This window comes from Syzygium oleosum, unplaced genomic scaffold (genome assembly GCF_021117445.2).
Source record: "Syzygium oleosum isolate NSW1041296 unplaced genomic scaffold, Sole_v2.1 Sole_v2.01, whole genome shotgun sequence".
NCBI lineage: Eukaryota > Viridiplantae > Streptophyta > Magnoliopsida > Myrtales > Myrtaceae > Syzygium > Syzygium oleosum.
This window is the reverse complement of record NW_026607485.1, coordinates 27912546-27925951: the sequence shown is the minus strand read 5'-3', so window position 1 is coordinate 27925951 and position 13406 is coordinate 27912546. Positions and strand designations below refer to the sequence as shown.

The 13406-nt window shown below is 45.4% G+C and overlaps 1 protein-coding gene across 1 annotated transcript; it reads right to left on the bottom strand.

The window, feature by feature from the left end:
- Positions 1-8340: 8340 nt before the first annotated feature.
- On the bottom strand, positions 8341-13381 carry LOC115689956 (uncharacterized). The gene is made up of 10 exons (XM_056316339.1): positions 12941-13381; positions 11529-12011; positions 11258-11415; positions 10860-10943; positions 10715-10767; positions 10085-10166; positions 9678-9785; positions 9370-9493; positions 9133-9218; positions 8341-8811 (listed from the first exon to the last, which is right to left on the bottom strand). Exons 1-10 carry the CDS (start codon positions 13320-13322, stop codon positions 8593-8595), a joined length of 1779 nt encoding a protein of 592 aa, XP_056172314.1. The 5' UTR covers positions 13323-13381; the 3' UTR covers positions 8341-8592.
- Positions 13382-13406: the final 25 nt, after the last annotated feature.

Genomic DNA, 13406 nt, shown 5'->3' with positions numbered 1-13406 from the left:
TACATGGTGAGAGAATGTGTTACGTCCCAAGGATTGCAAGTATATTCACGGCGCAAGAACATGCCTAAACAAGGCTAAGGAGAATCGCATTCCATTTATAACGAGGATAGTAATCAGCATTAATAAGAATAGTCATCAATTAGTTTCTATCTATAAGGATAGTCATTAATTAGTATCTATAAGGATAGTCATTAATTAGTTTCCATTTATAATTGACATTCATGTGTGTACTCGGCTATTTAAAGGGCCATTAGATTATACTAAAGAGTAAGCAATTACAATTCTGTTCCTACCTCTCTTCCTTCTTTCCCCTCCTCTCTCCTCAATTCCTGCTAAATTAACTATTCTCTTAACAATTTGGTGCTCTCGTCGACTCACACCTCCGCCATGCCTGCAACTCGTTCTCAAGAACAGGAAACCCAATTACAACAGGTGCAACAACTAGCCAATGAAATTGCTGGAGCTGTCGAACAATTACAACAAGATCTCATTACCTCTACAGCCAATCAACTGACTGCCGAGAGCCTCATGATTCTCTTGGATAAACGTGACCAACGTCTCACCGCTATCCTCCAAACATAATCATCACCACCGCCCACCTCATCCAATCCTATGACGTCCGGCATTCTCGGGAGTGGCCCACTGAAACCCACCCATACGGATGAATCACCACTGCCCACTTCATCCAATCCTATGATGTACGGCATTCTCGGGAGTGGCCCAATGAAACCCACCCATACGGATGAGAGGCCAACCCAGCGCCCAACACCACGTCTCATATTTCCGAGTTTCTCTTCAGGTGATCCGTCTGTTTGGCTTTTCAATGTAAGCCATTTTTTTCAATATTATCACACTCACCCCGAGGATCGCCTACTGCTAGCGGCAATGCACCTCGATGCTCCCGCCGCCACTTGGTATCAAGGATTGGCGGCTAAAAATCTTTTGCCGGATTGGGATGCATTTACCTTGCTATCCGTCATCGCTTTGGCCCCTCCGAATACGAAGATGCAACGGCCCTCCTTGCCAAGTTATCGCAAATGGGTTCCGTCCTTGATTACCAGGCCACCTTCGAAAATCTTTCCAGCAAGGTACGTGGACTATCACCGGGCCGGCCTACAACTCCGAGTGCGCATGGCCGTCCAAGCTCACCGCCTAGTGGACTTGCACGATGCCTTCGCATTAGCACGCATGTACAAGGTCCAGTTCAGCGAGCCGCGCAACCGATCATTTTCCCCGCGCCCTTTCACATCACCCCACCTGTCCGCATCTGCAATCGCACAACCACCGCTTCCACGGCTTCCCGTTAAATATCTGTCTGCAAAAGAGATGCAAGTACGACGTGACAAAGGTCTGTGCTTCAACTGTGATGAAAAATTTGGGCGTCCGACCCTTTTATATTTGGAGGGCTTCGACGACTCGGATGACATCTCGCTACCAATCGAAAGTGAGGCCATCCAAACTACTCAATCTGAACCCGAAGTCAGCCTCAATGCTCTCCTGAGCCAACGTTCGGCCAAATCCATGCACATGACGGGACCAGTGCGAGGTTAGTCAGTTTAAGTACTGGTTGATGGAGGAAGCACACATTGTAGAAAAGTAAGGAAAAATAAAGAATTCTCTCATTGATCTGTATATTCTTCTATTTTTCAAAGTTACAATATAACAAGTATATATATACAGAGGAGGACAACCCTAATTGTCCTACAAGTCAGGAGATAAGAATAGGAAGAAACCAAATAAGGAAAACTTCTCCTATTAGGACGCTAATTGACAGCTCGTCAACACTCCCCTCAAGCTGGTGAGAAGATATCTTCGATACCCAGCTTGACAAGAGCGCTGTGAAATGCTTGGCTCGATACGACTTTAGTAAGCACATCCGCCAACTGATCTTTAGACTTGACGAAAGGAAACTCTACCACCTTAGCATCCAAGTTTTGTTTGACGAAATGTCTATCCACCTCAACATGCTTAGAATTCCCACAATGGCTACAGCCCCCTACGTTCTGCAAAGATGATCTAGCCCTCAAACCATCACCGGAGCGTCCTCCCCCAGAATCGCTAGGCACCATCTGCAAGGTAGTGTGTGTGGTGCTGCTCTCAGGATTTTTCTGGCCAAGTTTTCCTCCACGTGACACCATGGCAGCAGCGGATGTAGTGTCTGGACGTGTAAGCATAACATTTTGTCACATATCCTCATGTCGAACTCGTGCATAGGATTGCTCTACGGTAGGAAAAGGTTGCATTTGCAACACATCAGCCCTGACATTGTCAAGGCGATCATTGAGTCCATCCAAAAATAAGTAGACACGATCTTCTTGTACTAAGGCATTATAGCGCTCAATATCGCGCGGGCATGTCATGAGGTTCGGACGGCGAAAATCAACCTCCCGCCAAAGACCTTGAAGAGCATTGTAATATTTCTCAATGGGTCCACCTGCCTGCTTCAATCGACTCAGGCGTTACTTCATATCATATACCTGGGAAACATCGAAGCCGTCAAAGAATGTTGTAGGTATGGCCTCCCAAACTGCCTTAGCGATGGGGTACCGAATAAAATTGCCAATCAATTCCGGGACCATGGAGTTGATAAGCCAGCCTTTAACTGTAGAGTTGTCAATTTTCCACTTCCGAAAACTAGGATCGATCGGAAGCGGTGGGGAAAGATCTCCATTAATATGCCCCAATTTGTCTTTTCCGGAGATGTACATCTCGACAACTTGGGTCCAAAGGCCATAATTGTGGCCATCTAACTTCACGGCAATGGATGGTGCAGGAGCCTCAACGTGGGACGGTGAGACCTGATGAGCGGTCAAAATTTGGGTCAACTTCGATGTTAAATTCTCAAGGAGGGCATCAGTGGTGGGAGCCCCTCCTGGGGCTTGGAAAGGGACACCGCCACCCGAAGGGTGCGCAACAACTCCTGCTGAAGCTGGAGGGGCCACATCGGATGGGATCTTGTCATCGGCCATGTCTCGAGAAGAGAAGAAACGGTGCGGCAACCAATCGTGGTCGCGGCGATTTCTGGTTTAGAAGGTCGGAGTGGCGAAGAGATCGCAGTAAGAGAGGGTCGGCGTGATAACAAGCAAAGTCGCGGCGGATCGTAGTACCTCCGCTGTGGTCGGTGGCGAGTCAAGCGATCGACACAGTAGGCGGCGGCGCTGGATCGTGAAGTAGAAGAGAAGACCAAATCCTAGTTTCCGGGTTTGGTTCAATTGGTCGGGTCAACATGTTCCTAATCGAACCCGCTCTGATACCATGTAGAAAAGTGAGGAAAAATGAAGAATTCTCTCATTGATTTGTATATTCTTCTATTTTTCAAGGTTACAATATAACAAGTATATATATGCAGAGGAGGACAACCCTAATTGCCCTACAAGTCAGGAGATAAGAATAGGAAAAAACCAAATAAGGCAAACTTCTCCTATTAGGACGCTAATTGACAGCTCGTCAACACACATAACTTCCTCTCTACGCGCATGTCCAAGTTCCTTGCTCCGCCGCTGTCGCCGATCACTCCCTTCCAGGTGTTGGTAGGCAATGGTGATACCCTACGATGCATGGTCATATGTCGCGATGTGCCCGTACTGCTTCAGACCCATTTATTTACCATGGACCAGTTTATTCTTGACCTACAGGGCACTGATATTGTTTTGGACGTCCAATGGCTAGAAACTTTGGGGCCAGTCGTAACAAACCACGCCAACATGACAAATGAATTCCAGCACCATGGCTAACCAATGCTGCTGCAAGGTGACCCCTCTCTGCGCGCACTCTTGATCTCATCCTCAGGCCTTTTCAAACTCATGGCTGCTGAAAGCATAAGCGTAGGCTACATGTGCTTATCCGCCTCTTCATCAGACCAACCTCCAACAGACGTGAATGCTGACATTCCGCTGTCAGTATAAACCCTTCTTGCGGAGTACGACGACCTATTTGCCCAACCAACCGGCCTTCCACCGGCGCGTGATGTCGACCACCGCATTCCCCTCAAAATGGGCACCGAGGCGGTCAATGTCCGACCTTACCGTTATCCACACTACCAAAAACATGAGATTGAACGCCTAGTCACGGAACTCCTCCGGGATGGAATCATTCGCCCTAGTCGCTCGGCCTTCAGTTCGCCGATCCTCCTGGTCTAAAAGAAGGACGGCTCTTGGCGCTTCTGCATTGATTACAGAGAGCTTAATGCCGCCACTATTCGAGATCGATTCTCCATTCCAATGGTTGATGAGCTATTGGACGAATTGCACGGCGCTGTCATTTTCTCCAAATTGGATTTGCGCTCCGGATATCATCAGATTCGGATGGATCCCTCCGACATTCACAAAACAGCCTTTAGGACTCACCATGGCCACTTCAAGTTCCTGGTAATGCCCTTTGGACTCACCAACGCACCATCCACCTTTCAGGTGTTAATGAATGAGGTATTCCGACCGTTTCTTCGTCGTTTCGTTGTTATATTCTTCGACGATATTCTTGTTTATAGCAAGGATTTGGCCTTTCATCTTGATCATCTCCAACAAGTATTTGCCACTCTGCGCCACCACCACCTGGCAATCAAACACTCGAAGTGCAGCTTCGCCACACCCACTGTCGAATTCCTCGGACATATTGTTTCAACGCATGGTGTCTCTGCTGATCCTGCCAAGCTTGAAGCGGTTCGAGGCTGGCCACTCCTAACAATGCCCAAGCAGGTTCGCGGCTTCTTGGGGTTGACCAGCTATTATCATCGTTTCATCCGCCACTACGCGACGTTAGCCACCCCCCTCACGGACCTCCTCACCAAGGGCGGATTCACATGGTGCGCACAAGCCGAGCACGCCTTCAACTCCCTCAAGGAAGCTTTGAGTCATGTCCCGGTATTGGCACTACCTGATTTTTTGCATTCCTTTTGTTGGGGAGACTGATGCCAGTGGCGTAGGAATTAGCGCAGTATTGATGCAGGCTGAACACCCGTTGGCCTTCTACAGTCGCAAACTTTCTCCCATCATGCGCAGCAAGTCAACTTATGTGCATGAGTTGTTCGCAATACAATCCGCCGTTCAGAAGTGGCGTCAATATTTGCTCGGCACTCACTTCATTATACGGACCGATCATAGGCCGCTGCACCATCTTCTTAAGCAAACCATCCAGACACCAGAACAACAGCAGTTCCTCTCGAAATTAGTCGGCTTTGACTACTCTATCGAGTACAAGCCGGGCAAGAAAAACGCAGTGGCAAATGCCCTGTCAAGGGTTTATGATTTCGATAACCAGGAGAGTGCACTTTTGACATTATCCCGTCCCGTGAATACTGACCTTGACACCCTTCATGCTGAGTTGCTGCTAAACCAGCGTACAAAGAGCATCATTGACGACCTCCAGCGTGCACCTGACTCCTAGCCCGGGTGGTCTTACTCATCAGGTTTGCTCCGTCACCGTGGCTGCCAGTTCTTGTCGGCGGACTCCTCCCTTGTGCCCTTCCTTCTATCAGATTATCACTCCAGCATACATGGTGGTCACTCTGGGGTACAACGGACCTTACAACGCATCTTTGCGCATTTTTAGTGGGACGGCATGCGCAAGGACATATCCAAGTTCGTCCAAGCATGCGATGTTTGCCAAAAGTGCAAACCCACCAACCATCACCCCTACGGGTTACTTCAACCCATTGCTCCACCCGACTCATTATGGACCGATCTCTCTATGGATTTCATCACACATTTACCACCATCTGCTGGGTATGCGGCCATATTAGTGGTCGTTGATCGTTTTACCAAGGGGCCCCACCTCGCTTCTTTGCCACCACGTTACACTGCCACCAAGGTGGCCCAAGTTTTCTGGACTACAGTGGGAAAGCTACACGGCATACCTCACTCCATTATTTCCAACTGTGACCCCATTTTTCAGAGTGCCTTTTGGAAGGAGTTGTTTAAACTCCAGGGAACAAAGCTGCACTTCTCATCCGCTTACCACCCGCAATCGAACAGACAAATGGAGTGTGTCAATCGCTGCATTGAACAGTTCCTTCGTTCATTTGTTCATGATCCACCCTCCAAGTGGTCCAAGATGCTTAGCTGGGCAGAGTACCACTACAACACCACGTTCCAGGCTTCTACGGGTATGACGCCCTTCGAGGTGACATTCGGCAGAAAACCTCCCTCCCTCTTGGCCTATTGTGCAAGCACCAGTGCTGTCGAAGCAGTCGATCATGACTTGCACTCACGTGATATAATCTTGTCTCAGTTACGTGCCAATTTATCCAAAGCTCAGGCGGTCATGAAAACCTAAGCAGATAAGCACTGCACTGATATTTCTTTCAAACTAGGCGACATGGTGCTTCTTCGTCTTCATCCTTATCGCCAGCTGTCAGCTCGCAAAGACTTAGCCCACAAACTTGGACTTCGCTACTATGATCCGTTCCCTGTGGCGGAACGCCTGGGACAAGTGGCTTATCGACTTTCTTTGCCAGCTTTCAGTCGTATACACCCAGTTTTTCATTGTTCACTACTCAAACCGTATATGGCTTCACACTCCACTGGAGTGCACCCACTCCCAGAGGCAGTTGTTGATCACCAACCCATTCACAAGCCACTAGCAATTTTGGGTCAACGAGTTATTATGAAGGATTCTAAGTCGGTCTCACAAGTGTTAGTTCAATGGCAGGACCTCGTGCCCTACGACTCCAGTTGGGAGGATGAGCACCTCTTGGATAATATTCGACTTGAGGACAAGGCTAAACAAGGCTAAGGAGAATCGCATGCCATTTATGACGAGTATAGTAATCAGCATTAATAAGGATAGCCATCAATTAGTTCCTATCTATAAGGATAGCCATTAATTAGTTTCCATTTATAATTGATATCCATATGTGTACTCGGCTATTTGAAGGGCCATTAGATTACACTAAAGAGTAAGCAATTACAATTCTGTTCTTACCTCTCTTCCTTCTTTCCCCTCCTCTCTCCTCAATTCCTGCTAAATCAACTATTCTCTTAACAGAATGGCATTCCAAAACAAGTTGTTTTCTTCGTGAATTATGGAATCGAAACATCTACATAGAGTGCCCATTCCATGTAGGCTGCGGTGGGACTAGTGCTCGGAAACTCCATCTTTGGGTTGAAGGCCAAGGTTCACTAGAATGACAAACGGTGATTGCGTGGTGGCCTAGGCGGCGGCTGTCCCGTGCCCAATTGCCGGTGAGGTTTGTGTTGAGATTACATCTCCATTCAAAAGCAAATAATTAAAATCTCATGTTACCGTGAAAACTCCTTTGAGGAAAGAGGATTCACAAGAGATTGGTACTACTTTTCAATCAGAAGGAAAGGAAAAGAAATTGAAGTAAACGAAGCCTCCAGCAATACGTGTCAAAATCAGAATTGCGCTCTTGATAACCATTGTGCTGCTTTGTGCCGTGGTGAGGACTGTGATGAAAAGTAAAAACAACCAGCGAAGGATTTTTTCTTTTCTTTTTTCTTTTCTAATTATATTGATTTTTTGTTGATGAGCTATCATTAAGGTATTAGTTGTTGTATATCTGAGAATGAGATATAAATTGTAAATGAGCGAGAGAGACCACAAGCTCTCAGATGAAACTTTCCTCCTGGGTTTGAGAGAAATGGCCATGGCAGCAAGAGATCGTCCTCATCTGCTTTCGTTTATTTCTTTTCTACTCACCCATCTTTTTTCTCAGTTTGCTTATATAATGTTTCGAGTTTCTAATAATGCGGTTGCAATGTTGCTGTCTAAATAATTTTTGTCGGGTTCTCTTAAGAAATTATCTACATGAAAGAACATATGGTCCAGGGCTGTCAAAAAAGCCCGACCCGGCCCGATCCTAACCGAAACTAGGAGAATACCCAACTTTTAGAGCTATTACCCAAATTGGAGTAGACCCTAACCGAAAAGGCCTCAAATTTTTGGGCCGGGCTTTTTTGACAACCCTACCAAGAGCCCATGTATTGGTGAGAAAGCAAAATAAATGAGTATCAAGGTGTCCATTTTACGAGACCTGAACACTAGAGGGTAGACTCATTTTGATGGCCAAACGAAGGGCCTATGTATTGGGATAACATATCGGAGCCGGGTTTCCATCCGGGGACCTATGGATAACAGGCCGACCACGCTTCCACGGCGTATTGATCTTGGTCCAAATGGTACAAAGAAAAATCTCTCGGAAACATGTCAAAATAGAGCACATGGAGGTATTTGGTCTTTTCCTGAGATGATGTCAAAGAAAAGTCGAACCTGAAACATTTAAGATACGTGTTTCCCTTGTCTTAAAAGGGCCAGAAATATCAGCTTAATCGACTCACTAGAAGTGTATAAAATTTCTTCACACATTTTGCACGCTGGAAGCCATCGTACAACCGCTTAACATCCGCTTAACATTTTCTCTTCTGTAACTGCGAAATTTTCCCAGTAGTTCTGATCATACAAAAATGGCATCTTATTCATATGCTTCGACATCTCAAGAAGCATTGAGCAGAAAGAGAAGAAAATGAAACCTGAACGACATTGACTTTATCTTTTTTGCAATTTCACAATGGATGGCGTAAGGCCGATGTATAAAGTAAATGCAACAAAAGAGAGTGTGCGACCGCTTCCTTCTTACTACACTTTGTGGGAGATTTTGATGTAGTTTAGGAGTCGTTTCAGAGCCTTGCCACTGTCGATGGCCTCTCTGGCTCTTTCCAGGGCCACAGAGATGTCTTCTGCGCCCTCACATCCAAGCAAGTGATCGACCATTCCAGCATTCAAGACGATTCGATCATACGCGGGTCCTTTTTCTCCATGAAGAGCTGCTAAACCCAACTCTATATTCTTTGAGATCTGCATTCACAAGCCCCATAAATCAAGAAGTTCACGTGACATCACTATTTCAGAGACCAACATAAATGTCACATCAACAAGAATTTGCATACCAAATGAATTATGTATTTAGTTGGCAAAAAATGAGTTATGTCGACAAGAGGGACCCTCAATATAAAACAAATTCCAGAAATAACTTCGTGGTCGAGAGATTGCTACCTCAGAGAGAAAGGAAAACTAAATAACAATATCCATCATAATTTGCTATTGATCTTCATGATAAACATGCATAACCATTTACCAAAATAGAACTCAGTATAACAAAAGATTCAGAAAGATTACCGATCTGTCAGTTCTTGGGGTATTAGAGGGCTCAAAACCATGATCCTTAGCATTAACCTCAAGACTAAAGCTCTGCCGTGACACCCCTGCCAAAATAATTGGCCCAAGAGTTAGCACTTAAGTGAGAACATAAAATCTTGTTAATTAAAAATTTGAGACAGCTCCCAAATCTAAAAGACAATGATGGAACCACTAGAAAAGAGGCAAGTCTAATGAGGCCACTGAAAAGGAACAGACCATCAACTTCAAGAGCAGAAGCTGTGCTCAATGAACGAAACCCTGAACAATAGTTCACAGGAAGCCCTTTTGACACACTAGCTGATCGCAATCTTGTTGTCATGGAAAGCGCTCCTTCCTCACCCTACAAAAGAGCACATACAAAACCCTACTTTCATAACTCAGGTTGATGAGATAGGTGACCTTCAGACACCCTTAAGAACGATAAAGAAAGAACTAACTCATGACTGGCATCATCCACTATCTTATTCTCATCAGAAAGAAAACTCTACTACTAATGTGAGCCAAAAGCTGCAGAAGTCCCCAACCTTGACCACCAAGCCAGAATGAACGCCTCTTCTCTTCATAAGCATCAGCAAAGGCTCTTCATAACCTTCATGATAGAAACCAGCAACAATTGCTTCCCTTCCAGTAGCCTGTAAGAAGGAAATATTTAGTGCTTTCCGACCAGTAATCTTGAATAAAAAGATTTGCTAAAAGTAAGGTAGTTGATGAAATATATCTATGCTGATGCACAAGTAGCACATACTAGGAATTCCTGCGAGAATACCAAAATGACTTCTCCTATATATTTTAATAAGCATCTCAAAGCATCCATACGAGCTCTGGACCATTGAAGTGGATAAAGGATTTTTCTTTTGCTTAAAATGTTATTTGAGAACTCAAAACCGCAAACAGGACACCACAAGCTCATTTAACGACGCTTAGTGCTTACCCTCACAAATTGCTGGATCTTCTCACTTGTGGCAAGTGGGGGGCGCTTTTTTATATGCTCTCTCAAACCAATTAATGAATATCTACAGCTCAAAGATATAGAAGTCAGAGTATATTTCCGGTGTAAGTGAACTACATAAAAGTATCAGATCACATTTTTTTGTACAAGGAATAATGCAAGTTATACAGCTTAGAAGCGAAAAAGGCAGACCATTGACATGTAAGCGAAAAAGGCAGAGCATGCTTCTTCCTACCCTGTCCATGTAGTATAGATGGATCACAAGTTCACAACCATTCACTTGGACGTAACAAATGAAACTTGCGTCTGGTCACGCTTCTTCCTACCTTGTCCATGTAGTACAGATGAATCACAAGTTCACAACCATTCACTTGGACGTTAGAAACTACAATATGCATAACATATTGGTGCTCATAAACTGGTGGACATCAAGCCATTCAATTAAGGGAACAAGAATGCAAAGCCCCTATAATAGCGCCGGTGTGAAAAGAAAAGAAAATCCTAAGAACCATGAGGTATGTGAACCTCACCAACATTCTGAATCACCAACCCTATAATAGGTAAGTTCTCCTTAAGAATGACTACAGTAAAAGAAGGTACTGTAAAACATACAGAGATGGCCGAGCTTCACGTAGACTAATGTATGCGAAACCAGCCTCCTCATCCTGAAAATTCATAACATGAGGTTTACTTAAACGGAAGAATAAGCAAAGACATAGTAAAGATTCTGCAGTGACAGTCTAAGAATAACAGTTACCTCTAGAAGTGCTTTTGCCTGCAAAGTGGATACACTTGTATTTGCACCCATGTACTTCAGCATTTGCTCTTCCGTTATTCCTCCCTTCATATGCAAAGAACTTTGAGTGATCCCAAGCAGTAAGAAAGGCGAACAACATCACAAACAAAAGTACAAGACATCCAAAAAAATGCACTGCAATAATTTAAAAAATCTAGCTAGGAGTCTATGTTCCAGAATAAGGGCTCTTGTCAGAACGTTATTATCATGCTGCTTTTTAATTTCAAAGCAACCTTCAAGTAAATTCTTTGATCACAGACTTCCACTGATGGCAATATCAGCTTTACAATTAGTATTCAACTTTCACAAAAGCAGATTCCGAGACATAGGTGACGAAAATACTTGTACAGGAAACCAACCTTAGGTGGCATCCATTCTACACCATGAAGCAAGCAAGATTCACCATAACACGATCTAACAGCAGCCACGAACAGTGTGCTCCTAAAGTAACGCGTGTTTCCGTCATAAGGTTCACCATAATGAGTCAAAGATCTTATATCAGCAACAGGAGGAGGACCTGCCCAGTATAATTGAATGCATTAACCATTACAAACCAAGAACACCAATTGGAAACATCTGACTAGTATTGTTCCAACAATTGATAATTGATAATCAAACTAGATCATGTACCAAGTTCATCATCAAATGCAAGGCAGTATGCTTTTAACTCACGATCTGTTTCTCTGTTCATACGTTGACCTATTAAAAATGCCGAAAGCAAGGACTCACTTACTCCTTCAGATAAGCTATCTTTTATTTTTAGGGGAAGAACATCTTTTAGAACACCTTGGACTTCCTCATATCCAAGATGCCCCCCTGCCAAGATTTCTCTGAGAGCACCAACCAATCTCATTTCAGTAGTATCATTGCCAGTGTAGTGGGGTCCAATTGAACTTCCTACTCCCAGTATAGAACCTTCAGGATCTGCTATAAAGATCAGATCAGGAGGCAGCACTCGAACTAGCATTGGCCAGAATGTGTTCATTGCACGCTTTTCCCCTTCACTCCACTGGGTTGCGTCAGGAAATGAATTGGCACGTATCGTCATAGCTGCAAAGAATGCCCCCATCTGTGCTTTGGACACTTGTTCTTCATTTTTAAGTTCTCCTTTGGCTGGAAATGCATGACAAAGCGACAATAAGCAGCTACAGGTGATGATATGTAATTTATATAAAAGTAAGTCTCCTTGAAATCGTAGCAGATTTCTCCACATAGAATACGAACCATTTTCCTCTTTTATGTGACATGATGATAAAGCAACGATCACTAATGGTCTTCTAAACCAAGAGAACATGCACTAATGAATAATGATAGGCATGAAAACTCACCATCCCAAGATCATGACAGGCTTTTGAGGAGTTAAAAATCTGACATTGAGAATCTTGTTTCAAAAAACACATGGAGGCCAAGAGATAGCAAAAGGGAAATCAGCTGCAAAACGTAGAAGTCATAGAAAACCAGCTTCCACTCCAGGGGCAAGTAACCAGCCTGCAGGCCTGGCGCTGGCTAGTAAAACGTACATTGACTTAGGTTAAAAGAGACAAGACTGATTTGAGCACCTCCCTGAAATTCTTTGCCTTACTCAGAACTAAGTATGACACTTCTCAATAATCTCGAACGAAACATGAAGATCACCTAAAATATGGCTAACTCAGTGAAAGAAGCCAGTCACTTCAGGATGAGTTAAGAAAAGACAAAAAAATCTGCATCTAGTCTAGACTCTTGAGCAGCTCCAGGAGAGACATTACCAACCTACAGTTCTTATAAATTCAAACTGAAAGTACTAACATGAGGCCATAGCCCAGATACCCACGATTCATTCAGACAGCTTAATCGCATTCATCGGGGATTTGTACGGAGAAGTGGGCAAGGAGTACCATCGTTAAGAACACTCCAATCATCAAAAGCAACGCATAAGGACTTCACGATCATGCAAGAGGTCGTAGACCAAACCAAACTCGGAAAATGCATGTCCCGACGCAAATGACGAGCAACGCGAATTCATCGTGGAAAATCGCCGCGAATGCGGGAGCGGCGCTGACCTGATCTCAGTATCGTATCCAGAACCTTAAAGGCCTGGTCCTCGCTCAACGGCCTGGTCTGCGTCGGGCCGGTGCAAACCCTCGCTTGAGCCTCGAGCACCGTCTGGTTCGGCTTCCGAAGCCTCGCGCCCCGATACGACGGGGAGAGGGAAGGGTTCCGGGCCTCCGAATCCGGGAGCTCCAGGTGACCGATCGTCGCCGAGTCCGCCGCGGCGCCCACGGTCACCGAGCGGGGCGGCGATCCCCGCCACCAGCGGCGGCGGCGGTCAACGGCGGGGAACGCGGCGGAGGCAGCCACCGGGGTGGGGCGACGCGAGCCGCCGCCGCCGGCGGCCGGAGAGGACGAGGAGAGGGAGAGCTGGGGGCTGAGGAGAGCTCTCATGGCGGCTCTGGGCTTTTTGGCGGTGGTCGCCGGAGAATTTGCTTTGGATCGACCGTTGAGGAAGGAGGAAGAGAGGAGAAGTCA

What these genes read in the sequence shown, in the direction of transcription:
- LOC115689956 (XM_056316339.1), bottom strand. Translation starts at nt 13,322, where the DNA reads ATGAGAGCTCTCCTCAGCCCCCAGCTCTCCCTCTCCTCGTCCTCTCCG. An exon ending in AGGCAAAAGCACTTCTAGAG is followed by an intron (nt 10,768 to 10,859) that starts GTAACTGTTATT and finishes ATGAATTTTCAG; the next exon opens with GATGAGGAGGCTGGTTTCGC. An exon ending in AGATCCAGCAATTTGTGAGG is followed by an intron (nt 9,786 to 10,084) that starts GTAAGCACTAAG and finishes TCCTTCTTACAG; the next exon opens with GCTACTGGAAGGGAAGCAAT.